This window comes from Tachypleus tridentatus, chromosome 13, assembly GCF_004210375.1.
Source record: "Tachypleus tridentatus isolate NWPU-2018 chromosome 13, ASM421037v1, whole genome shotgun sequence".
In the NCBI taxonomy this organism is placed as follows: domain Eukaryota; kingdom Metazoa; phylum Arthropoda; class Merostomata; order Xiphosura; family Limulidae; genus Tachypleus; species Tachypleus tridentatus.
In genome coordinates, this window is record NC_134837.1 from 238312279 (window position 1) to 238339122 (window position 26844).

The window sequence follows — 26844 nt, forward strand, 5'->3', positions numbered from 1 at the left end:
AGTTGTTTGTCTTTCTCTGTTTTTATAAATTGTTTGTCTTTCTCTGTTTTTATAAATTAAGTATGTTAATAGTATGAGCTTGCAGTAGAGATGGATAGAAATTGTACTTTGCTTTTATGTATGTGCTGAATTGCTTTTATCAGTCAAGTGTTACTCGTTAGGTGGGGTAAACTGATCGAATTAAGCTGCATGTTATACTAAAACGTAACATATGCACATTTTCACAAATGTTTACGCCTGCCATAAATCTAATATTAACTAAATACAAAATACAAAGCACAGTTTAATTATTTTTTTTAGTTTACAATGTTTTTGTTTTACTTCGTACAATGTAAACTTGTTTGTTTGTTTGTTTTTTAATTTCGCGCAAAGCTACACGAGGGCTATCTGCATTAACCGTCCCTAATTTAGCAATATACAACTAGAGGGAAGGCAGCTAGTCATCACCACCCACTACTACGTCTTGAACTATTCTTTTAGCAACGAATAGGGGATTGACCGTCACACTATAACGCCCCCATGGCTGAAGGGCGATCATATTTGGTGTGACGGTTTTGCATAAAACTAAATCACTCCAAAATGTATATGAAATAAGATATTCAAACAAAACTGAATGGCTCAGGTGTCTTCTAGAGGCTAGCATTCCTAGGAAGAGAATTCATAGTTTGAGTCTTGTTGTTTAAAAACCTCAAAAACCAAAAAACATGCAACTTACTTTGAGGCCGTAGGTTCACCATAAGAGTGAAACGGTTAAATCCCAATATTTGATAAGAAAAGAGTAGCTGTTAACTAACTGTTTTCTCTCTATTATTTCAGTTCAAAATTGAGCACAGCGACGTGCTGATCTGTTTTGTGTAACTTTACGCAGAAATTCTGAAACAAAGAAATCGTCAGATATATATCTGATATACCACAACGCATTAAACTACACTTTCTAAGATAGCTTAAACTTTAAAAGTGTTAATATAGTCAATACGTAAGATCATTCGTATGGTAATCACGAAGTGCTATTTAATGTAAGTGATTTTGTCATTGATAATGACTTCAGAATACTGACACACTGTTAATGACACATGAAACTGTCTTTAGTTACAATTCAAAGAAAATCATTAATAAGAGTATTTAGATGAAAAAGTAAATAGGGTAAAATAAATTGTAAATTAAATATAAATAAACAGTTTTACTTTTGTAAATGCTGAGAGCATTTTCTAATTATTTTGAAAATCTTTGTATTGTCAGTTTTGTGTCAAACAATATGCAAAATAGCATAGTTTTTAAATGGTAATGAACAAAAACAAAGAAAGATTTATAATTTAAAAACTGAAGTAAGTTTTTATCACACTTTTAAAAAATTCCAGCTACGACAAGATGGTCCAGCTCTTGGACGGACTTGTTATGATCACTTTTTAAGTTTCAAGTTATTTATTAAACAAATTTTGTTCTCGGATTATATTTAATAAAAGGACACACTCTAGTAATAATTTACTCGTTCCGGCCTGGCCAGGTGGATAAGGCACTCGACTTGTAATCTGAGTACGAATCTCCGTCATACCAAATATGCTCGTCCTTTCAATCGTGGGAACGTTATAATGTGATGGTCAATCCCACTATTCGTTGGTAAAACAGTAGCCCAAGTGTTGGCGATGGGTGGTGATGACTAACTGCCTTCCCTCTAGTTTTACACTGCTAAATTAGGGACGGATAGCGCAGATAGCCCTCGTGTAGCTTTCCGCAAAATTCGAAACAAACCAAAACTAATTTGCGTAATAAATTATAACTCTCTCATGTTTTCATCTCCCACAGTCTGGCCTTTTGTAGATAAAAGTTAGACAACCATAGTTTATTATACGATTTTCCAAATCAAAATGATACCTGGACTGAAAAAAAGATGTCATGGTTTCTCTTGCCAAAGTAAAATGCCTTAATATCAATAAATAATACAGGACTATTTATTAACAGAATATCATATGTGTATATACGTGTATATAATATCATGATTCCTATGCACATAATTTTAAATATTATCAACTTAGATATTCTAAATCTTAAAACAAGTGTGAAATTGCTTGATACTGATGTTATATCAATAACTAGAGATGATAGATGGAAATTATATATAATCGTGGCAAAATTCTATAAAATATCATTACTTACTGACTTTCATATAAACGTAACAGGACAATAATGTTTAATGCAATTGATATGAACTGAAATGTTAAATGAACTTAACAAGATTATCATTATAGACGGCATAACTTCATGAACTGTAACATAGCTGTGGTAAGTTTGTCATGTTTGATACCACTGCAGTTTCAGAACGAAGATTAGTTGCAATAATATTAGTCTTACTGTATTTTAAACACTACATTATTTGTTCCTTAAGCACACCTGTGACTAAATTATTGTGATATACTTATCTATCGTTTCAAATACTTTATGATAACCCATAATTTTTTTCTAACATGAAATTTATATGCATATGTAAAATAAACAAGAGATTTGATGTAACAAGAGCTACTTGATCCATATATGTGATAAAACTTCAAAGAAGTAGGTAAGAACAATGATTTCGCCAGTTTTCATGAAAAAGTAATAGCCAAACCAAGGTTTATATACCAGAAGCACTATTATTAAACATTGTTTATAGACCGACTGTTTAAAAACCTCTGCCATCAGAGGCTACAAATAATAGAATTGAGAGGAAGTTCATCTATCACTAAAACCAACTTTAACTCAACCATAAATAAATAATAAACCATAAATTTACAACCATAAATGTACGAAGAAAATACCACTAAGCAGAATTGTAAAAAACAACAAAAGTCACACTGTGTCCAACTCCACAGATTCCTTTCTTAGTAGTCAGGTTTCGATTGTGCCAATAGCATTACAAACTAGGCTTATCTCAGACTCAAACAGGGAAGCACGGTTCATTGATATTTAGAGTACAAACTTTGAACAACAAATAGCTGGAAACATGTCAGCGTGTAACTTGAGTATTGCCCTTTTTCTATATTGCCAGAAAGGAAGAAGTAGTGTCCGATTTTAAGGTCAGAAAAAAAGAAAGGATTTCAAACGCTTTTAATGTTAGTTAATCAATAATGTATGTTTCATTATTATTAATTACTTCCTGCTAACGATTCACAAGCTTCTGGGTGCCACTTCTATAAAATTATTGAGGTTGGAGGAAAAGAATGTGGAGAGGGTCATTTTGACATCTTCATGTGTTCCAAGCTCTTTTCCATCAAAATAGTTCCGCAAACTTTGGAATAGATGATAATCAGATGGGGCAAGGACTGGACAATAAGGAGGTTGTGGAAGTTTTTCCCAGTCTAGCTCTTCAATCTTTGCAGATGTGATCCTCGATGCATGGGGCCGTGCGTTATTCCAGTGTAATACAACACCTTTACGATTTATCAAAGCAGGCCTCTTTTCTTTCAGTGCAACATTCAAGCGCTCTATCTGTTGACAATAGAAGTCTGATGTAATCTTCACATTGAGTAGCAGCAACTCAAAGTTTATCAACCCAACAATATCCCACCAAACGCTTTACAAGACTTTCTTAGGGTGGAAGTCCATTTTGGGCTGTGCTTTAGCCAGCTTACCTGCACTGAGCCATTGTCTGCGGCACTTAACATTTTTATAAAATATCTATTTTTCATCTCCAGTCACTAACCTGTCCATAAAAGGTGAGTTACGTTCACGGGAGGGCAGAGAAGTGTAAATGTACACTTTTAAATTTTCGGGCATTACATATGGGATGACCTGATGCACTCCACTTGTATTTTTATGATAACGCAAACTCTGTAATGGTGATGGTATAAAGGTGTTTGGAATAATATTAGTAGGAATTTGGTCCCTTGATTCTTTTAAAATGATATTTAATGTACACGTTATTACCGATAATATCCGTTGTGATAAACAAGAGGTTTTTAAGTGTTAATGCCACAATTTACTACGTTAATGTTGTCCAAAATTTGATTTACTAAATTTTTTGGTCAACATAACCACAAAAACTCAAGAATATTGATTTTGAGTTAAATTTGGGCGTGATATTTACTACCATATCCTCTGCCGAGTCGTTGATCTAATTTTGACCATGCTCCTCAGAGAATGGGCCGTAATTCTCTTTCCGCAATTTTTAAAGCTTATGCCACATCGAGTTTTACTATTTATTTGGATGTTGGACAGATTGATAATGACAAGTATTCTTATAATTCTGGTTTTCAGCACATTTACTTATAATCAAACAAGTATATTTTCGCCGCATTTCATGTAATTTCTATTATTAATTAGTAAAAAGGAAGCACCACTATTATACATATTTTAATATTTTATCGAACTATCTAAAGCATAATACAAGTATACATTCGAGTGTAAAACTCCTAACATGTAATAAACCCTCGTTTGTAAAAAATTCTAGCCTACTGATATTGTTATTATCATATTTTATTTTACAATTATTAACAAACATAACAGATAGCCTTGCTGTTAACTCTGTAGGTATACACAAATATTACCACACAAACTGAACAAAAACAATTATTATTTTAAGTCGGATTAATTACTCAGATTTCAAACATAATAATTGTCTTTTAAAATAATCTATTGAAAACTAATCAGTAACTTTAAGAATGCCAAGTGCTTAGCTACTACAACTACTTAAAATCCAATAATGTGAAATATTGATTTACGAGTTTACAATAATAAGAAAACATACTTTAGTACCTAATTTAGACCTTCAAATCCACTTCCAAAGTCAAACGACAATTTTATTTATATTTTACTTTGCTGTTTAACCCTGGCCCGGCATGGCTAGGTTGGTTGAGGCGTTCGACTCATAATCTGAGGGTTGCGGGTTCCAATCCCCGTTATACCAAATATGCTTGCCTTTTCAGTCGTGAGGGCATTATAATGTGACGGTCAATTCCACTATTCGTTGGTAAAAGAGTAGCCCAAGAGATGGAAGTTGGGGTGGTGATGACTAGCTGCCTTCCATTTAGTCTTACACTGCTAAATTAGGGAAGGCTAGCGCAGATAGCCCTCATGTAGTTTTGCGCGAAATTAAAAAAAACAAAAACAGTTTGACCCTGTGAAGTTCTTTTATAAAATTAAATGTTAATGTAAAAATATTCGCTTATTGAAATTAAGCGTGTTATACCCCGAATTTTATCAAAATCTGGTCAAGAAGAAAACCGTATTCATAATTTATTTATTTACTGAAGACGACATTTCTCAATAGACGTCACTATATGTTTCAAAACTAACTACGAATAAAATCAAGTCTTTTTTAATAAAGAAATTATTAGTATATTAGCTGCAGCACGCTGAGTAACCAATATTTTGAAAGAAAAGAGGAAATTTTTTTATAAACATTGTGAAAACGTCATGTATAAACGGATTAACTTGGATTTCTAAATATCTTTCACTAGTTTTGAAAAGTTCTGTATCATCAAATCCCTTACTAATTCCTAAATGTTAATTCACCTCAAAATGCTAAAATAATATTAATAGATTGAAATGTAACTCATAAATATTTAATTTTAAAATACAGTTTATTACTTGTTAATGACAATTTAAGTAATGCCTAAAGCTTCAAATGTAAACTTCTTTTGCAATCAACAAACTTTACCATCACAACTATTCTCACAGTTAATTATTTCACCTTATAACTAAACCAATTAGAATATCAATAAGTATATGACAACATCGTATCCTATAATAATGAATACTTTGAAACAGTGACCAACAGAGGCTAATCGAAAGAATTCACTAAGTGATTTCCCTCATTTTCTACAAGGATAAAAGATTGTGGGCTGAACAGCTCATGCGGCATTGAAGTGGTTGGTGAATGTTTTTACTCAAGGAGACGGGACAGCTAGATAGCTCCAAAACCTCCAGGAATACAACTTTGAAATCATACATCAGCATGAAAATGCTGATATATTAACCCCAAAACTATGTGGAAATGAAGAATGTCAACACCGTGAGAAGTGGGAAACACAGAATAGAAAATATAACCAACTTTATAGTACAGCAAATTGTAGTCCAAGGTGTAACATTTACGAGTGATGATAAAACATTTATGTGATTCATCAACAACTGGAAGCTGCTCAGGCAAAAGATACAACTGGCTTAAGAACAGTGCAAAAAGACTCTCATTGTAATAATTAGAGACAACCCTTCTGACAACCTATAAATAAAGATGTATTAGATACGTTTGGGTTCCTTATATTTAAAAGACGGCTTATTATGTCAAAGATGTGAAGATAACAGTAAAATAATACAATGATTACAATTGGTACTTCCCTAGTGTCTACATTCTGAAACAATGTGTGATCTCTACAATTTTCAAAATGTTGGACATTTGGGAGTTAAGAAAACACTGGAGCAAAGTAAGAGAATGCTGTAAATGGAAATGTTCACACACACACACATACAAACATGACCAGCTACAGCACCCGTGGAGGTATTTGCTTGTTAATGTACCTGGCCCTCTGCCATGGAGTAACAGTTGAAATAAATACATCATGTTGTGATAGACTATTTCACTAAATGACAGAATCATGTTGTGTGCCTAACCAAAAAACAAAAACTCTTGCAACAAAACTCTCATCAAATTGTTCCAGCATTTATGCTCTTGAAACTTCACTCGAATCAGAGAAGGACCTTTATATCATACTTTTGTTCGGAAATGTATTTGTTCTTTGTGATAAAAAAGTGTTCTTCATTCATTTTCTCACAGTCTACTGGAAAGATTCAACAAATAATCATGTACGCAAATCAACATCAGAAAAGGTAGGATCAAGATTTTTTCTGTCACTTATGGGCTATCGTACAGCAGTACATAAAACTAACAGTAACACACTATCATCACTAATGTTTCAAAAATAACTGAAAGTGTTAATAGACATTCTGTCCTCTCGTCCAGAAAAAGTCAATCGGAAGAGATAAGTAGAGAGATTTAGGAACATTATCGGTAATATATATTGCTTTACGAAAGAAAGACAAATCACTCAGTGCTGAAATGAGAAAATGTTGTGAGTTTAACAATAATAAGACTGGATTATAGCGAGGTAGCTTGGTATAGCTGTACAAGTCCAGGTAAAAGAAAAGATGAACTACAAAATTAAGCAGGTATTCAAAAGTGCCGAATTCTGAACTGAAAGTAATCGATGATGTGATTTACAAAATCTTGAAGGAGAAGCAGTCGAAACTAAATATCATCCATTATGATCGTCTTTCAAAATAAATCAGTCAGAGAAAAGTCACCTGCGTAACGCCAGAAAAGAAAGTGTCAGAATAAATTCAACTTGCTGAAGAGCTTAAAGTTCCTAGCGAGACTAATTCTAGGGAATTACCAAGGTTGAAGCCGCCAGTTGACTCACCCGAAAGTACTGAGAAAGAACTTTCTCAGCAATGGGACAGTCAGCAATAAGACGTCGTTTCATTTGTATGCCATGGACCTAAGAAGAGAAAACAATAAAAAGAAGAAGAAAACTTGACGAACGAATAGTTTAGCGTGTTGTTTTATTTTTCACATTAAGATTGGTCAAGAGTCTTCGCAAACCAGGAAATATAATTTTCTCAGCTATATATTAATATTGTAATTTATTTGTTATGTAGAGAAAGCTTCGAATTTTATTAGTGAGTTCTGTTCTTTTATTCTAATATATATTGCAAATACATGAGAGTTGTGCAGATAAAGAAAATAACTACAAGGCTTTAACCGTCTTCTCAAAATAATTGCTAGAACCAGGAATCAATGTGATTTATCTCCTCTGCGTAATGCCGAGCTGTAGATCCAAGTATTCATTGATCATGCCTCGCTACTTTTCAAATAAAAATCATGTATACTATCGAGCTTGAGTACCTTATTTGAGTGACGATCAAGTTTCATTATGCGATTAAAATACTTCACGATTTCTCGACGGATGGTGTTGACTAGGTACTTTCCCTCTAGTATATTACTTCACAATTAAAATTTGCTAATGCAGATAGCCCTTGTGCAATTTTCGCAATATTAGAAACAAATTGTAAGGAAAATATTGTAGTTAGACCTTCAATAATTGTTTATATTCCTTTTAACAATCTCAAAACTTTAGCAAAGGATAGTGAACAAAATTTTATTTAAAAGGAGTAGAAATTGAAATATGTATATATATAACGTATAAACGAGAAGTAACATAAAAATACATATATATCCATATCTTTTATTACATAAATAAGTCATTGATATTTATTCTTAAGCGACAGCAGTAACAATATCATTTCTATTTGTCATTATTAAAATATAAGCAGCTACAGTTAGCTCGAAAAAATTATAAGATTCCAAAACAGTTGTGAGTTCTACAGTTTACATACGATGACAAAAATTTTAAATTTAGAAAATAAATAAACAAAGTGGAAATCTCCACCCCTAAACAACTAGATTATATATATATATTCATATACAAGACTTATTTGTCATTAATTTTTTGTTTTATTTATCATAATTGTTCGATGAAAAATGTTAATACTCGTCTGTTATATCCAAGACTTAACTTCAGTACGGTAGTTGAATTTATAAATTAAAGAAGGAGAAGTGCGAATATGTATTTTTTTGTTGTTTTGTTCAGTAATTAGTGTGCTTGTTTATAACCAGACGTGTTGGATCTGGACTATTGGTTTCCAAAATATTTTAATGGTTTTTTGTTTTTTTTTATGTTGAAGATGGTAACGAGAGCTGGAAAAGAACTACTCAAGAACACAATCCGCACTGTGGGTTTACACAACCGGGTTAGTTTTTTATCGATTTTTTATTTAATACAAGTCATAATAATTAAAACTAATATAATTGTTATATGGGCCTACACAGCCTCTGTGAATAGATCAAGTCGTATTAGTTTTAGTCAGTTACAGATTTTACTTTTATCTATATACAGTGGTCTTGTACTGGCTATTTTATATGTTATATATAATTGATGTGTATTCGTGTTAATTAATGACATCACATTGCAATTATGTTTGTATGATAGATACACTGAGTCGCAATGATTGCAGCAACATCACTAGTAAATTTTGGTGGCTTGCATAAGATGGTGTGTGGATTTTCTATTCACTTTGTATCTTACAAGCATATTATTATTAACCTTCAATTAGATGTTTTATGAGGGTTTTAAAATAAGTTGTTTTGAATGTATGAGTAACCAAAAATTACGTAATGACAATAAACATAACACTAAGAACTGTATATACAGGATATGCACTTACTCTGATTCACATAACCTGTTCATAGTTCTGCATAGCATAGACTAGCTATGTCAGTTTAACATTACATTGGACAGATAGAAGACAGCAACAGGGAAAACAGAGAACTTAATTTATAACAATTGTATTGTTTGAAATGTATGAACTCCAGCTGTTTTGCCCTGTCAGGACATGGTGGGAATAACTGATTGAGCATCATTTGTTATTTCAGATCTGGGTATGTGTACAAATAATAATCCATACATATTAATATCATAAATAAATCGCATAACCACTTACTACTTATTTCATGATCAGTTTTCTTTTCAAAGGCCAAAACTGATAGGAAAAGTCAAACTGTGTCATAACTCTACAGTAGAGCTTGGCAGCTAGTGAATTCTGCTAACGGATTAATCATTAGGCTTATTAATCAATTATATTCAGCTAATAATTATGTTATTTGTTATTCTAATATGAGACTTGGCTTGTTGAAGTAATTGAAAACAATAACTGGAAATACTAACTTTGATTAGTTAATGATTTTGGTTGTTTTTGTGGATATTTTTGTTAAGGATTTTAACAAAATTAATTAAATTTATTTTATTACTTGCATACGTAAATTGTGGTTTGAGACCATGTTATCTGTTTGTTCAGAGAGAGTAAGAGGTAAAACATAGTTTTACAGAAAATAAAAACTTGATATTCATAAATGAAACATAAATATTGCCTTTTATTCAAACTGACATAAATTTAAATTTTAAATTTGCAGACTAATCTTTAAAAAACAACAACAGTTTATTAGAAAATTGGATTTTTGTATATACCAGATTTATAGTTTTAACTGAAAACTTCCAAATTTTGTAAAGATAAGATATACTTAGTACATCTTTATATAATATGTATAGCTTCATTGCCATAATATCAATCAAACTGGCCAAGCCCATGCACATAGGGTTAGTATTTAGGATAAATCACTTGTGTGTGTGCGTGTGTGTGTGTGCATGCACTAAGAGAATCTTTCATGAAATGCAGTGAAAATTATAATGAAAAACAGTTTCATGAGAAATTGAATTCAAAGAACTTAACTTTATGTGTATAATTTTAAGTTATTTTCCTCTCTTTACTCATTTTATGTTCTTAGCTTCTCAAGTGCAAATTTCCTTTCACTGGACTAATGTTATCATTCAAAAATAAATGGTGCCACCTCAGAAAAATGTGCAATTTCCAGCCAGTAGCTTTTGAAAAGTTTACTGCTAATTTTTTGAAATTTCATTTTAAGTTTTCACCAAGGCTCATGATTATATAAGCTGGATTTCAATAATATGTTTTTGATGCTTTATGTTAATTATATTAACATCCAACAATTACAAGCATTTTATAAATGCTGTAATCTTCCAGAAAAAAGGAAGTCTTGTAGCCCTTAGCTTTCAACAGGAAAAATAAGACGAGGTGCAGTTAGTAAAAAAATAATTCATGAAAATAAATTTGAAAAATATCTTTCACCATGTTAACGTAATTACAGTATTTCATGCAGTGCTTTGTTGCTTAGGTAGTGTCAATGTTTATATAGCATAATGATATTTTGATTGTAGTTTTTGAGTTTATTGGCACTATACGTGTTACTGAATAATGTCCTACTTAATTTATTTTGGCATATGTGTATGTATCCTTCCTTTGTTCAATGTTATAAACATTACCTGTACATTATTCTAGATTCTAGAAGAACAAGAAATGTGGCGTCAATGGGAACTTGAAAGAGGTTTAACAATGATGGTCTCAGATGATGCTCTGTGCTCTCAAGATCAAGGAGATCATATTAAGCATCAAAAAGTAAAAGAAAAAAGAAATTCTAGTGGAAGAATGAAGCAAAAAAATGTACCGATTGATGAGATGAGTATGGGTGAACTGTACCGAAGGAGAAACTATTGGATGAAAAAGTTATTTGAAGTTGAAGAAGGTGATGCAGAAAGGTATGAATAATGTAGAAATGGCAAGAATTAAAAGTTAGAGTAGCGCAGGAAACAATTTAATTGTAAATTAGTATACCATTGAAAAAAATTTACAACGAACACTATTTTTTAGGAATATTTGAAATGTTCACTAATATAGTTTCATAGCAAGCTGAACTGTAAGATGTGTTTTGTGAGCAGAAAGATTGGTCCAGCTAAGCTTTGATTGATGAGAAGTTTGATTAATGTCTAAAGTATTCTTTCAAAATGTTGGGTTGCATAAATTGGACTCAAGCTGCCTCCTACATACCAATAAATGCATCAGATATGTAGTTGTTAAAGTAATTTACTTGTGATAGTTTTTAATACAGACAAATATTGTAAAATTCAGTCATTCTAGTATGTGTAATATATATAAGAAAAATTTTCTTCTTATACCTTTCAAATACGAGACATTAAACAGACTGGTTTAAAATATTTTCTTTTGCTGTTCCTTGAAGATCAATGTTTCAGTGTTTAGTGTAGGCCTAAGATTGGGTCTATTAGCTTTACTCATAATTAAAGTATTTTCTAAGCATGCTTTTTCAGTTACAATATCTTGCATGCTTCTCATATAATAGCTTTCCTCAATTCATAATGCCTTCTATATGCTCAATTTTTGCTTGCCACTTGCAAATGTGCATGCAACAACCCTCCATTAACAGGAGTGTGACACACACCCTCTTAACTCAGTTGATTCTCTCTAGAGCAGTTATCACTTTTCAGTTTGGCACGTGTGTATCACAAGTGTTAGTAACTTCCACTTTATCTTGTGTGAAGCAACACAGCTTTGTTCATGCTAGCCTACCAACTGTATTGTTGGATTTATCTTTGTGTGTTGGGTTAGGTGATAGCTTTTGTTTGGAGTCTTTCATGCAACCTAAGCTTTCATTTGTCTCTTGACATCCCTCTGCCTTTGTTTTTTGTTTGTAATGGAAGAGATTTTGCCAGATTTTTCTCACCTACCTTTTCCTTATTTTATACCCATATTCTCTTGATTCTACCCTAGTCATTCTTTTTTATTTTTGTGACTAGGTTCCTCAAGTATGTTTTTTACATATTAAGTTATTTTTACTATTATTTTGTGTGTAGTTCTCCTTCCTTTGTTACCTCGTATGTCTAGGCATGACTTTGTGCTGTACTGCTTTTCTTTGACTCCTACATTTATTTTCTTCAAATTTGAGCTTTAGTTCCTTTGTCTTTTGTTTGCCTTTTTTTTTTTTAGGCTTAGGTTTTTCTACTGTCATCTTATACACACATTACCTTTTTCCATTATTGTTTTTTCTTCTTTAAACTTATTTCTGTAGTAATCCACAATTACCCTACAGAGTTTTTGATAAATTCTCATTCATTTATATTTTCTAGAATGGGATGTTTATCTTCCTTGGTGTTTTGTCTGATTTTAAGATTTTACATGTAGTCTTCCTTCTTTTTTGTTTAGCTCATTTTTCCTCCCTCCTTATTCATCCACAACAAGGGCACATATTCCATAGTTGGTCTCTGCATCACGTTTTCTTTCATGTCCTTCCTCCTACATTTTTTAAATATCTTTGTTGAATGTCCAAACAAGGCTTATTGTATTCAACCATGGCTGGTTACTGTGCAGCTTTACCTAATACTTTCAGGGTTTTTTATGCTTGTTTTGCCACCTTCAACGTTATCTTGGTCCTTTCTTATTTGGGTACCCCGCTGGTACAGAGGTAAGTCTATGGATTTACAATGTTAAAATCAGGGGTTTGATTCCTCTCAGTGGGCTCAGCAGATGGCCCGATGTGGCTTTGCTACAAGAAAACAAAGATACCTTTCTTATTTGGACCTGAACACTGTTTTGGCCATTTTGTTTCTTGTACTATTCTTTGCTTAGGTTCTGTTTCTTACTTTTTGCTTGTGGCCTCAGGAGATATGATAGATATATCATTGCTGCTTCATGCAAACTGGTATATGAACTACCCCATATACTTTCACTGCACATTTCCTTCATCTTCCGTCTATATCTTCTTCTGAATATCAACTTTCTCCTATTTCCATTTCACATATCCCTTACTGGCTCTGAATGAATAAGTTCTCTTTTTACATAAAGTGCTTTTGCTGCTATCTGTTTCTGCATCCCTGGATCCTCTTTTGGGGAGGGGAGTGTTCTGATATATTTAACTCTAATTTCACACATGTGACCTTACAGGCCTGTAATGCTCACTGATGAGATGGGGTGTTCCACAAGACAGCTAGAGGGTTCCTTATGGTATCTTGCTTCATAAATAAGGTCCATACCAACCATCACAAGTAAAGCAATATTGAGGTTGCTGCTCGTCACTTAAAGGATAAGAGTCTATTACATAAATGGTACTACATTATATTTACATACAAAATTCTGGCTAATCAACAGAGTTTTATTCTACAACTTCTAAATTGTTGCAGTTCTTCTGAATATGGTCTGATTATATTAAATTTAAGGCAGTATTACGTTTCAGTACATATACAGGTGTCCTGGAAACATAAAATAGTTATGAAGTGGTAATTGACAAAATGTTCTCTCTCATTCATTGTTTGGCTTAATATGTACAATCCTCTATATATGTAAAAACGGTTGATATGAGTTGAGAAAATTTTTATGTAGAGGAGCGAACCAGATGTTTTTACATGTATATTTTTCTCTGCAAGTGGGTTTTCTCATCATCATGGATGTATAATCTTCTACTGTCTCAGTAATTTCTGTTGTCCAAAGAGGTGCATTTTTCAATGATTAAAAACACAAGCTTTTCCAGTTGATTCGATGAAACTTTGATCTGTTTAAAAACTTCTTAGTGTGCCTGAAACCTAAATTTTATTTCTTATGCTCTTCTTGGTTTGGTCTACTGTTCATAATCATCTGAAATGTTTATAATAGTGATAATACTTATTGCTGTAAATAGTATCCAGTTTTACTTCAAGAAATACAAGTAGATCCATATATATCTTACCAGATAACTAAAAACATTTTTCTAAACTATTTTGCATTAAATTACTTTTGGATCCCATGACTGTTAATACAAATGTCCAGTAATATCTGTGTTTCAAATTTTTGAAGTAAGAATGCTATTAATATTGTTAGTTAATTCTATCAGTTACTGCCAGGATTTCTGTTTTTCACTTAACGTGATGCAACAGGTGGACCCCACTGGCAGTAGGTTGCATGTTAAGTAATAGATGGTTTGAGGTTAACAGCATACATGTAGCAAGCACTACTTGTCAGCTGCCTAAATATGTTTTCATGGACTTGAACCATTTCTTTTAATTTTAGCCATTGAAATCATTACCCGAAAAAACATTTATGCTCATGTGTTATGTCTTTTGCAGTACAAGTAAAGTGTTGTAATTCATTCCAAGTTTCTTTTATAATCAATGTGAAGTTAATGTATTGATCACCAAGGCAATGAGTAGTGTACATAATATTTTTTACTTAACAGCTGTTTTAGTAGTAGTACATTATGTATTAATATATGTATTGTGAATTATCAAAGACTCAGGAAACTGTTTAGAATTTGTAAAATACAATGTACAGTGTGAGTTAAGAGAAATTATAAATATGTACACCTTCTACTACTGTAATTATCACAGTTGAAATTTCCAACCACATTGACTGGTTGCTAGACAAAGATGCTCAATACTTCTTTAGACACAAGTTCTTTTTAATCAAGTAATATTCCAAATGAATAAATGTTGGGAGCTTTGTTAGAACATTCTATCAATGAGTACATTGTACAGTATAAAGGTCCAAAAGAATTGTCTGTTGATCCATCGATTCATGTCGGGCCCTGAATTGGCCCGTTTGAGTTGGTATTTCTTCTAGTCTGTAGACAACTTGCTTCTTCAATCGAATGTTGCCTTTGCCTCCACTTTGTCAGTAGCCACACCTACCAGACTTGCACCCAGATTCATTCTAAACTCATCAGCCCTTCCAGCCTAAAATTATTGACAGCCACATAGCCAAAATTCTTAACTTCTACCAAGTGCAGGGTGAAAGAGGACTGTTTGGTCTTTGGACTCTACTGGGGGTTAATATTTCTGAAGAAATATTGACCTTATTCCAAAACAACTGCTAGAATTCTGTGTGTGTGTGTCTGTCATAAATTCATTGTCATGGAAAGCTTTGATTCACATTTTATATATTGTACACTGTTGTGATGGTATTGACATGAGCTGTTGTTACCATTAATTACATCCCCAGAAGGAAATAAAAGAAAGCTATTGTTTGATAAAAATTAAAGGTTAGTTCAAATAAATCTGAATACAATATGCAGTTGTAATGCAAACCTGTATTATAAATTATAATATACATATTTTCCCTTGAAGTTTCTTGATTAACTTTTTTCAATAAGATTCCAAAATGTACATGTTACCAAAATTTTGAAATTAAAAAAGCCAAATTTATCATTTTATGTATGTGCCATTTTTGATTTTCAGATTAAATCATATAATGTATGATATAAATTGGTTTAAAGTTCTATAATCTCTGCACTTTACATTTAGAACACTTTTGTTTCGTCAATCAGAAAATTATAAAACTGAACTGAAGCATGACATTTTTGTTCCACGTCATTATTGAATTTTACTTGATTTAAAAGGAAATGGAAATTTTTGTCACTAATTTTTTGAAATTAGAATTATTTAATTTGATCTGTTTGTCAAAAATGCAAAAAATAAAATAAATTTGTGGAGAACATTTTTTAAAAAATTTAATAATAGTAAAACAGAATTGGATACTTTAAACAGTTTTTGTGGTGCTAAAGTATCAGTATGCCCATACCACATACCTCTTGTACTTTATTCCAAACAGCATTGTTTGTTTCAGTTACTCTTATTGTTTTTGAGTTAAATTTATAAAAGAAAATTTGGTTATTCATGTAGTTCTTAGTGTCATGCATATTACAGTTGAACAAAATATAACTGACAATATAACATAGACATTCAAAATAATAGAATAAATTATCTTTATGAATAGGTGGGGTCATCAAGGATATAAAGAACTTTATCCAGAAGAATTTAATTCACCAGAAGTCTCAGAGAGTGATTCTACAAAATCATCAAAAGAAAAACATAAAAGGTACTGTTCATTTAACATATAAATAAAACATGTATATTACCTAAAATAATGCATGTATTTTAAAATATGCAGTATGAGGACTGTGATCTTTTAAGTGCAGTTATCAGGAAAGAATAAATGATAAACATAAATTATATGATTGATTTGATACTCTGACAGTGCTTATCTTGGTGCCTAAGAAATACTTGTCGGTTGCAGTAAATACACAAGTTAAACTTGTAATTTTATTTTTTATTTGGATAGTACAAAAAATGTGTGGAATGTATAGATAACTTGTATAATTTTTGAATGAAAAATTGTACTTAAAAAGTATATTAGGTTTTATAATAGATTGTATATTTGCCCGCTGGATTTCATATTATTTGGTGAAATTCATTAGTGTAGGAGGTTTTAAAGTACAATCACATTTTAAACAACCAATAGAGTCCAAGGGAATTCTTACAGGAGTACAATGTCATGCTCTGCCTATAACTTAGTTATACATTTAAAAAAAATGTTTCCTATAGTACAGTGAAATTACAGACATCAAGTGTATATTTAAACATCCTAGAAATATCACGGTAAAGTACCAACAAGATGAAGCATCAGTGCACAGAAGAAAAATTCTAACATACAGGGTTAATTCTACGCAATACTTTCTTGCTATTTTACTAACAAGAGAGCTCTTTTTCCCTATGAATGATGATTGTGCATGGAGGTAAAGTGTAATGCTAAACATTCTTGTCAATAAAACATGAATGGAATATAAATTGAACAGACATAAAGCTAATATAAAAACAAAATTAATAAATAAACAGTTATGTTGTATACATAAAGGAAACAAAAAGAAAAGTTACTAACCTTAGGTCTTCTTTGGAAAAGCACAAGGAGTATTGATTAATGCCTATCATAAAATATCATTCAACTGCATAAACATGAGAGTGAACATTGTGCAGCATTTGAAGTGGGGATAGAACATTAACTGATAATTCTGTAGCTAAATCTGTAGTAGTGTAAGATTTAACATTACTCGTTAAAATTATCAGTTATAATGACTTGTCTCCAAGATAAAGAAATGATGATATAGTCATAACTTGAATACTGATACAGAAGGTTAAAGACCTGACATCACATTGTCTCATTTGAGTTCTTTTTTCCAGAATGCTAAAATTAAAATCAGTTTTATTTTCAGTGTGACAGATTTTTATGTGTTATGAGCTCTGATGGATAAATTTCTTAGACTTTGTCTATAGAACTTTGATAATTTGGTATATCACTTACAGCACAGTGCAGAAGTGTTAGGACAAGAAGATATTTTGTCCTTCTTTCCATTTTATGGGACTAATTCTTCCATGCCATTACATAATGTAAATTTTAACACTATGGCAGTGCTTCACTGGACCCTGTTAACAGATGAATGAGCTGTAGTGAGAATACTTTTCATTCTTTAGAATTCTCATAAACTTTTATCAAAGGCATGTCATAATGGTTCTGCTTGAATTCATTAAATATACTCATTAAATCTAGGACCTGAAATAACTGTCATTGGCACCCCATGCAGTGTCTTAACTATATACAAAGAAGGTAGCATATCAGACCAGTATGTACAAGAAGAAATCAATTTAATAGCACTCAACAAATAAACCATGATAAAAACACTATATATTAAGTTTTATTATCATGTCATAGCCCAAAAAGCATAGAGAGTTCATCAGTAGAGCAGCAATTTTACATTAAAGCTTTATATAATGCTGATTGGACACTCCAACAAATTGCTGCAGACTTGAAATACTCCCCAAACACTATCAAGTACACCACAAATCATGAGGTTAATACAGGTAAAAAACCTTTACCTTGATCTCCAAATATTGTCAAGAGATTGAAATTTGCTTAAAAGTACAAAAACTGGACTATTGATGATTGGAAAAGGGTATTGTGGATGGATGAGTTTACGTTTGAAATATTTGGGTCAAAGCTAAGGTTGTATGCCCAGTAGAAGAAAGGTGAAAGATACCTATCATGAAGCATTGAGTAGACAGTGTGATAGGTTGCTGGGGCAACAGGAGATGTTTGCAAAATAGATAGAATAATGAACTAGTGCAAGTACCATAAGATACTGATTTGTTTATGGTATACCCAGTGTTTTACATATTATTGGTAAAGGATTCTACTATCAAAAAGATAATGACCCCAAACACTCATCCAATCTATGCAGAAATTACTTAGCTAAGGAAAACGTTCCTGGAGTGATTCAAATGTTGCAGTGCTCCCACATAGCCCTTACATCAACCCAAATGAGTATATCTGAGATTTGATAACTCATAAGTTATTTCTGAAGAAAATTTATGGTAGTGTATTAGTGAAACTTGTAGTAAATTCCCAAAGACGTTGATTAAATTTGTAGCAACAATGCCAGAAAGACAGTCTGCAGTTATTAAAGTAAAAGGCAGAAGATGCAGTATATTGTTTGCAGAACTCAAGCACCTCCACAGAGTTTGTTGTACTAAATATAAAGATTAATAAAAGTGTGATGTTTCACCTGTGATTTATCATCTATTGTTCTTTAAAAGTAGTCTGAAATTTAATTTTTCACTTTATACTAAAACTTTTGCAAAGTACTTTACATATCTGTAAGCTACACTGATATGCTAAACTTTACTGTGTTGAATACATGATCTACACAGAGTCAACAACTACGCCATAGTAAATAATTAACCCAACATAACTTTTTGCATAACTGAATAAAATGGTAAACATGAAAGTTTGAGTTTTTAGATCTGTGTTGTATATACATTTATGATGGAAGAAATTATTTATATTCTGTACTGATCATGCTAATTATGTGATTTATCTTTCATCAATGGCCACACCTTGGAAATCATTTTGAAATGTTGAATTATCAGATTTGCATTAATTATGTAAGGTGGTTACAGAGAAGGATACACATAATATTTAATTATTATATTTATAAAATCAATTTTTTAATAATTTTTTGGAAATTTTTGGAAAAGTGGCAAAATTGTCAGTTTTACACATTTTTACTTAAAAATGATTATATAAAATCTTCTGAATTATAATAAATTCTAGCATATCTGAGTTGTGATAGGTGAATATAGTAATATGTTATCTTCAAAATATTTGTTCCTGGAAAGAGGAGTGTATAACTTGAGTTATAATCTTGTGTTTTACTGTAGATCTTGAAGGAAAATGTTTGATTAATAACACTAATGTTTAAATTGAGGTAGTCTTTTGCTTTGTATTTGTTGGACTTTTTATTATATCAGGTACTAGATCTGTTTAGCTATTATGACAAAATTTAATAGGTTTGGTACTGCTATATCATTGATGTATCTGCATGCTCTTTTAATTTATAAGGCCTTACAGTAATCTTTCCTGAGAAGATCTCTTGCTTGTAAACTGAAGTTACCATCCATCACTATGCTTTGTGTTCTGTTTAATGTGTAAACTGAATCATGTTCACCAGTTTAAGTAAAACAAATTATGGCTTGAATTAATTCATTCATTGTAAAACAGTGTTAGATTTTATGAGTGTTGTAAAAGCTGTATTTAGTGCCACCTACCAAACTCAGTAATTTATACCTATTGTTAAAATATCTAATTATTGCAAACTTAAGTGTTTCACACATTTTCTGTAAGGGAAGGCAAAGATAAAGGTTCTTTGCTAATCAAATCCATTTTTGATTTACACTGCTTGAAATTCATATTTTTTTAAATTGTTACATGCTGTTGATTAATAATTGTCATGGTTTCAAATTAATTCATACATTTGTTCTCAACTTCTTTACAAGACTGTACTCACAAGGTTAATTAAAACTACAAATTAGGATAGGTAAATAATTCCCTGGGTTTAATGGATAGAATTTAAGCATTTATATGCAAGGGAGTTAAAGGACTAAATTGTATCATAATTTTCTTCTAGTTTTGAGTTCCTGATGCTACTAGTTGTTGTTTCAATGTCAAGAACTGTTCAGTTCTTTTAAACTTGTGTAGTTGCTTCCTTTATTTCTGTTCAGCTTTACTGTTGATAAGTGTTTTTTTTTTTTTTAATTTTTGTTGTCTTCTTTCATGTACCAAATCTTATCAACTGTGTTGAATGTGCAGAAACTTCATGTTCTAAATGTCTTTAAACATTATTGTCATCTAATTTATCTTTCCATTATAATCTAATCTCAACTAATTTTGGGTCAGGTGGCATTTCTGTAAACCAAGAATTTTTATGCCTGGGTGGTTTGCCCAGCTGGCAACCTTACAGGAAGAGCATATTCAGTGAAAGGGATTGAAATGCACAATCCTCAAATTACAAGTCAAGTATCCGAACTACCAAGACCATACCAGACCCATATTGTTGTATAATAATGGCATAAATTGCTAGTTGTGTAAGTAACCTAATAACCATATAACTTACCATCTGTGCAAATAATGCATGTTTTTTTTCTCAGAAGTATGATTCTGAACATGTCCTGAGGTTTGTAATGTGACTGGGAGGTATAAAGCTTTGTCCACGAATCTATTCAAACTCTTTTCGTTGTCTTTTTTTTTTTAATATGAAATAATCACTTATCGTGTTGTCATTTAAATTAAATATACAACTGCATTTTACACCTTTGCAAAAAGTGTTTTTTTGCTTCTGTTAATTCTTTTCTCTTAAGAACATACGACTGTCATGTTACAAAAAATTTAAACTCAGAAAATGACCAGCTTAATAACAGAATACTTAGAAATTATATTTAAACAATTTTTCCCTAGGAAGTTATATTACCTTCCCTGCCATGTTATTTGTATTCAAAAATATTCTACGTTCTTATAATCTTTAACTGGATATATGAAGACATTTAATTCTGATTGTTTTTAAGGAAGAAGAAAAAGAGAAGAAAAAAATGTAAAAGAGAAGCATCTTTATCTAGTGACAGTAAGAAAACCAGGAAAGAATGGAAGGAAGTAAAGACAAAGAAAAGACGTGTGTGTAGTGAAAAAAACTTAGTAGAAATGAACTCTATAAACAGTGAGACAGCTTCACAAATATTAACAGAAAAAGTTATAAAAAAGGAAAAACATAGTGGTTCTAAATCTCATGAGAAAAAACATAAACAATACAGTCAATGGAAGAAGAAAAAGACATCTGACAGGAAGAAGTAGGTGAAAGTGTTGCATTTACATATGAAGAAGCAGTCAGAATAGTACGATAAAGGTATTTTAAGGTAGAGCATTTTTCAAGGCTATACAAGTTTGAACTTCCCTTGTGAGCATCTAAATTTTGTAATGTATACTTGAAATACTCAAAGTGAAAGAAGCATTAATGTTTAACTTTCACGTCAGTCAAGTGTAGCATGAACTAGTTTTATTACATCTTTATCAAATGTTACAGTGTCAAAAAGTCTGGTTATTTGTTGAGAACCAACCAAGTAGCTATGTATTTAGATTTTTTGTAGCATAATTATACTCTCCCTTTAGTTTCAGTTAAACTAATTTGTACTTGATTTGTTTCAGTTTGGCATAAATTATTAACAGAGTACATTACATAACACTGGTTAACATGAAGTGATACAAAAGTCAAAACACTGATCCAGAAAGCAGTACATGTACAACAAACAAACTACAGTAAACGTTAATGAAATGACAAACAAAAAAATAATTTTTTTTAATATCCTATCTTTTGACTGTCAGCTTTTCTATTGTTATTGATAATGCACAATTTAATCTTTTTGATTTGTTTCACAATTTTCCACAGTACATATATTTTGATTCATGTTAAGCCACTTGTTATATTAAGAATATTAAAATTGTTCAATGTAAATAAATACTGCTTTAATTTCATTGATTTTTTTGTTTTTATTTCAAACTCACTTAAAATTATTTGATTAATTTAAGTGTCTCTTAGATTTGGTTTTTGTTGTGATCTGAAGCAACTTTTCCATATTCTAGTTTTTATTCATTCAAGCCATGAAGGTTGTGTGTTGGTGACCTTATAGTTACCAGGTACAGTATGTAGGCCAAATTTTTATAATGTTAATCATAATAATAAAGTCAGATAATCTACTCTAGTATTAATAGTCTTAAATTGTAAGATTTTGTTTGTATAGAAATTTTGGTATAACTCATTTTCCTTGTCAGAAGTGTTAAGATAATAATTCATAAACCTTGTAAAAACCATAAGGGGTGTATTTACAAATTGTACCAAATATTTTTATAAGAAATTAGATACGATTTAGTGGTAATATTCAATCTCAAGCAAGACTTTTTAAAAGGATATATTCAAAGGTAAGTATAATTTATTATTGTAAATTTTGAAGTGTATAACGTTTGTATGTAGAATTATTTTAAATCGTTGTGTTTAAGTATTCGAGTGGTTTTAGTGTGTTTTGAAAGGTATATATTGATCAATGTACTAACGTTTCTGTTGTACATTTACTGAGTAAATGTCCGAACCACAAAACAGTAGTGAAGCGAATTAAACTCCCATAAGTCTGTACTATGTACCAACATAACTAACTTTAATAAAATGATCAATATATATTTTTAGTCATGAGAAACATGTAAAAATCAGACCCTATGTAGTTGTGCTTTTTAACTGCATTTATTAACTTAAGTCAATGCAACAACATTTGACATGTTGTGTACATTTTTAACATGTTATCTGAAAACATAAATGGTTGAATTGCTGTAAGTGATAAAGAAATATGTATGTATGTGCACAAATGCCTAGCCAAGTGACCTTCATTGGAACCTAAAGATTTTCTCAAAGCATACATATAATTCTTTTTCACTAGAATATTTTAACAGTTTCTTTATTCATATTTTGTATTATTGTAGTTTCAAGAATTTCTTCCATGTTGGAATGATGTAGTTCAACGACTGTTTATCAAGAAATGCACACATTTGCATTAAATGTTGTATCTCACATTGATGTAGAAAAATATATAGTCTAAAATTTACCAAATAAAAATTCATGTAAAAAAGCATTTCAATAATATAAAATAATGGCATTAAGTACTGTGGAAACCAAAATGGTTCATAAAATTATCACTGAACTTTTTAACATTCAAAGGGTCTTTGAATGAACCAAGATGTTAAAGAAAAGAATTACTTTGAATATTGACCCATTCACTGCAGCTGGGACATACACTTCTCAGTGTTCCCACTTTCTCGCACTGTGACTGGGACAAATGAAAACATCATTGATGATATTTATGCCTTTCTCTGCTGGGTCCAGATTTATCATCTTGACTATCATCAGTAGATGGACAGTTAGTATTGTCTTATTGCCCCTTCATCATGACACATTGAGGGAAACCATGTATCAACATTAGGTGGGTTGTCAATAAATACCTTTTCTACTCTTTTTTTTTTACCCCATACATCGTACTTTAAATTTGAAAGGCAATGGGAAATGTGCCATTCCATTAGGGTTAAAGTATCAAGTGTTACAATGAATAAAATGTAAGATCAAACATTTATACTGTATCAAGGTAAAGTTTAAAGTCTAAAGATTTTTTTGTATGTTTTAGTTTAGAAAATCTTTACTGAAAATACATTTTAGTTTCCAATGACTGAAGAGTAGAGGATGGTTGTTGTTGACAGGACAATAATTTTTCCTATCTTGATACCTTAGAAAAGTTATTTTTTTAGAATTCCAGTAACTTGGAGTTGTCAGTGTTTTATGTTAGCACTTATAATATTGTCCTATAAACTCTTAGTGAAATAGGACAGCAGAAACATCATACAGATATGTACTTAAATCTTTAGCTGATATGTGGTTACCCTCATAAGTAAAATGTTACTGTTACAAATTTCTAAATTTGGATAAACAACAGGCCCCAACAAAGTTGCATATTAGGGGTCAGGATGACTGTTCATATATCATATCTCCCTATTGAAAAAAGCATATAGTAACATAGCATATTAAAAAGAGCATCAAACAGTCATGTCATTGGAGTATATTGTTATCACTGTTGCTCTATTTTGAACATGATAATTTGGTTTACAAAGCCTCAGCACATGTACATAGTATGGTTTAAAGAAGGTTATTTATAAAAGCTATTGTTTTATTTGTTAATGTTTTTTTATAATTGTATAATAGTTATTTCCAATTTTCAATCTAGGTTTATTTAGTATGAACTCCAGAAACCAACCATGAGTACAGACCTTAAACCTAAGGGTCTGTCCATTGGAAAATTCTGCAGACTTGCATTCTTGTGGATACTTTTGTTTTAATACAGTTTTTATTTTACAAGTATGATTATTTACTTACTGTCATTGCACCTGTATGGTCCTTCATATTTCTGGAAGTGTGGAGTCTGTGCTCTAAATGTTTGTGAAATTCTCCTGTATAGAAACTCACAGGTTCAGAATTACAGTTTAATGCAAATTTATTGTTTGGAAAGTAATCTGAAGACAGAAGAATATTAGATGTAAGTTGCATAATGGATATTCAGTCAGTCCATTTTATTTGAATGTTAGCATTGTTCAGACTGGTCATTGGGAGTCAATATATCTGGACATATAGCATTGATAATTTTTTTTAAAGTTGTGGAAAATTCTATGCTTTTAATCAAACCTGTGATGATTTTTTGTATTTTCCACAAATGTACATTATTTAAATATGAACTTCTTGTAATAAAATAATGTTTACATCTTTAAATATACTTTAACTTGAATTTTACTTCACAATTCAGTGAATGAATGGATATCATATATTGTATAGGTTTACAGATGTAACATTTCCAATACAATGTTACCTCCTCTCACAAAATAACTTTCCTTGGATAGCACTGTGCTCTGTTAGCACAAAGTTTTAACACACACTACTTTCCTTCCATTTATGCATATCCACATGTAAATTATCATGCAGCAGCTCTCTTCCAATATGAGTGTAACACTACTCCTATCATAACCAATGCACTCATCAATCACTTGTCGAGTGGAAGTTCTGTACAGACATGCTGGGTTTTGTTTACAGATCTGGCAGTGTTTTCCATTATACAACTGACGTAGTTTTCTATTTATTTAATTTTTATGTATTTTGATATTGTAAAATGTTGCTTTTTTTCAGTTTTCTTCCTGCTGTAGATCTGGTATACCATTACAGATATCACCTGATGTGTTGGGTGAGGTCAAACTATGGTCTGTCATGCCCTAGCCACTCAACACCCACGAGCCCCATTCATTGGTCGTGTGTATTTTAGGATTCCTACTTGATTTTGCCTTTTATATTTGCAATACTTTCATAAAAGAGTGAAGAGTATATCTGGATCATATTTGGTGCAGTTTTCTGATTAAATGTATTTTCTCATTTGCTTTCACATCCCTTGTTTGAGCTAATAAAGAACAGTGCTACTGAAAATAGTTTCAGTGTAGAAAAATGCTTAACTTTTATTTATGTTTACAACAGATTGTAAAGTATCTGTAGATTCTATAAGAACATAAAGTTTTATGATGCAGACATACTGAACATTTTTTCTTAAGTTGATTAGCTGGAAAATCATAAAACTTGATTAAAAAAATAATATATATTTGAGGTAAATTATGAAATTTATAGAAGATGGATTGAGGTGTTTTGTGATTAAGTCACTAGTATGCACTGTGATGTTTCCTTCTTATATTGTTAGTTGCATCTACAATAGATTAAGAAACTTCCCCAGTATATATGACAAGGTTTCATTGGTAATCCAAAAGCAATATAAAAACATGTATATGTACTAGCAGAGGCATGTAAAATATTTGTGGTCAAATCGGTATCTTTATTGAACAATATTTGTTTAAATGCAGGATTTCTAGAATACAAAAGAATTCTAGTAGTAGACACCAAAATCTGCAAGTTCACTTGTCTTAGGCCTAAAATTAGTTATGCCTTCATATTACCTCATATTCAATAGAAATATATTAACTCTGATTTGTGTATATTTTTTGCTTTAGTTTACTTAGGGTTAAACCTTGCATTACTTGAGACTAACATTGGCTCTTCATGAATACCATGAAAACAAATTTTCATATCAACTTATAACTTTCAGTTAATCTTATCCTTTTGTTAGTCACACACTATCAAGGAATATTCTCCTTTGATATTTTTGTATCTTCCCATGGATGATGATGTCTTTTTTCTCTCTCTCTATTTAATCCGAGGGTCGTGGGTTCGCGCCCGCGTCGCGCTAAACATGCTCGCACTCCCAGCCGTGGGGGTGTATAATGTGACGGTCAATCCCACTATTCGTTGGTAAAGAGTAGCCCAAGAGTTGGCGGTGGGTGGTGATGACTAGCTGCCTTCCCTCTAGTCTTACACTGCTAAATTAGGGACGGCTAGCACAGATAGCCCTCGAGTAGCTTTGTGCGAAATTTCCAAACAAACAAACTCTCTCTATTAATAAGTTCTTAGGTTTTATCAGCTGTGTAAAGATTTAGAACCTGACCTTTTTTTGGTAACAGTAACTAACTGATGTGTATGGCAAATGAAGTTTACAAAACTTGACCTTATCTGAGTATGTATTGACTAATTTTCAAGTTCATGCACATACACTGACTATACTGCCTTGTGAACATTCCTCAAAAGAACTG

At 31.4% G+C, this 26844-nt stretch overlaps 1 protein-coding gene across 5 annotated transcripts; it reads left to right on the top strand.

The window, feature by feature from the left end:
- The first annotated feature begins 8531 nt into the window (after positions 1-8531).
- Positions 8532-24931, top strand: LOC143239976 (uncharacterized). Of its 5 annotated transcripts, none has more exons than XR_013021487.1 (6): positions 8532-8778; positions 10942-11198; positions 16195-16296; positions 21150-21484; positions 22219-22272; positions 23342-24931. XR_013021487.1 is itself a non-coding variant. In XM_076481696.1 (4 exons), the coding sequence occupies exons 1-4, from the start codon at positions 8704-8706 to the stop codon at positions 21430-21432; spliced, it is 717 nt and encodes a 238-aa protein (XP_076337811.1). In that variant the 5' UTR covers positions 8532-8703; the 3' UTR covers positions 21433-23254. The 5 variants fall into 5 exon arrangements, 1 of the variants encoding a protein (XP_076337811.1); XR_013021488.1 differs by having other exon boundaries at positions 24396-24931; XR_013021485.1 differs by having other exon boundaries at positions 21150-22272.
- Positions 24932-26844: the final 1913 nt, after the last annotated feature.

Bases quoted from the DNA above. Each gene is read 5' to 3' on its own strand.
- LOC143239976 (XM_076481696.1), top strand. From the start codon at position 8,704: ATGTTGAAGATGGTAACGAGAGCTGGAAAAGAACTACTCAAGAACACA. The intron at 8,779-10,941 runs GTTAGTTTTTTA...ACATTATTCTAG, and splicing joins CTGTGGGTTTACACAACCGG to ATTCTAGAAGAACAAGAAAT. The intron at 11,199-16,194 runs GTATGAATAATG...CTTTATGAATAG, and splicing joins GAAGAAGGTGATGCAGAAAG to GTGGGGTCATCAAGGATATA.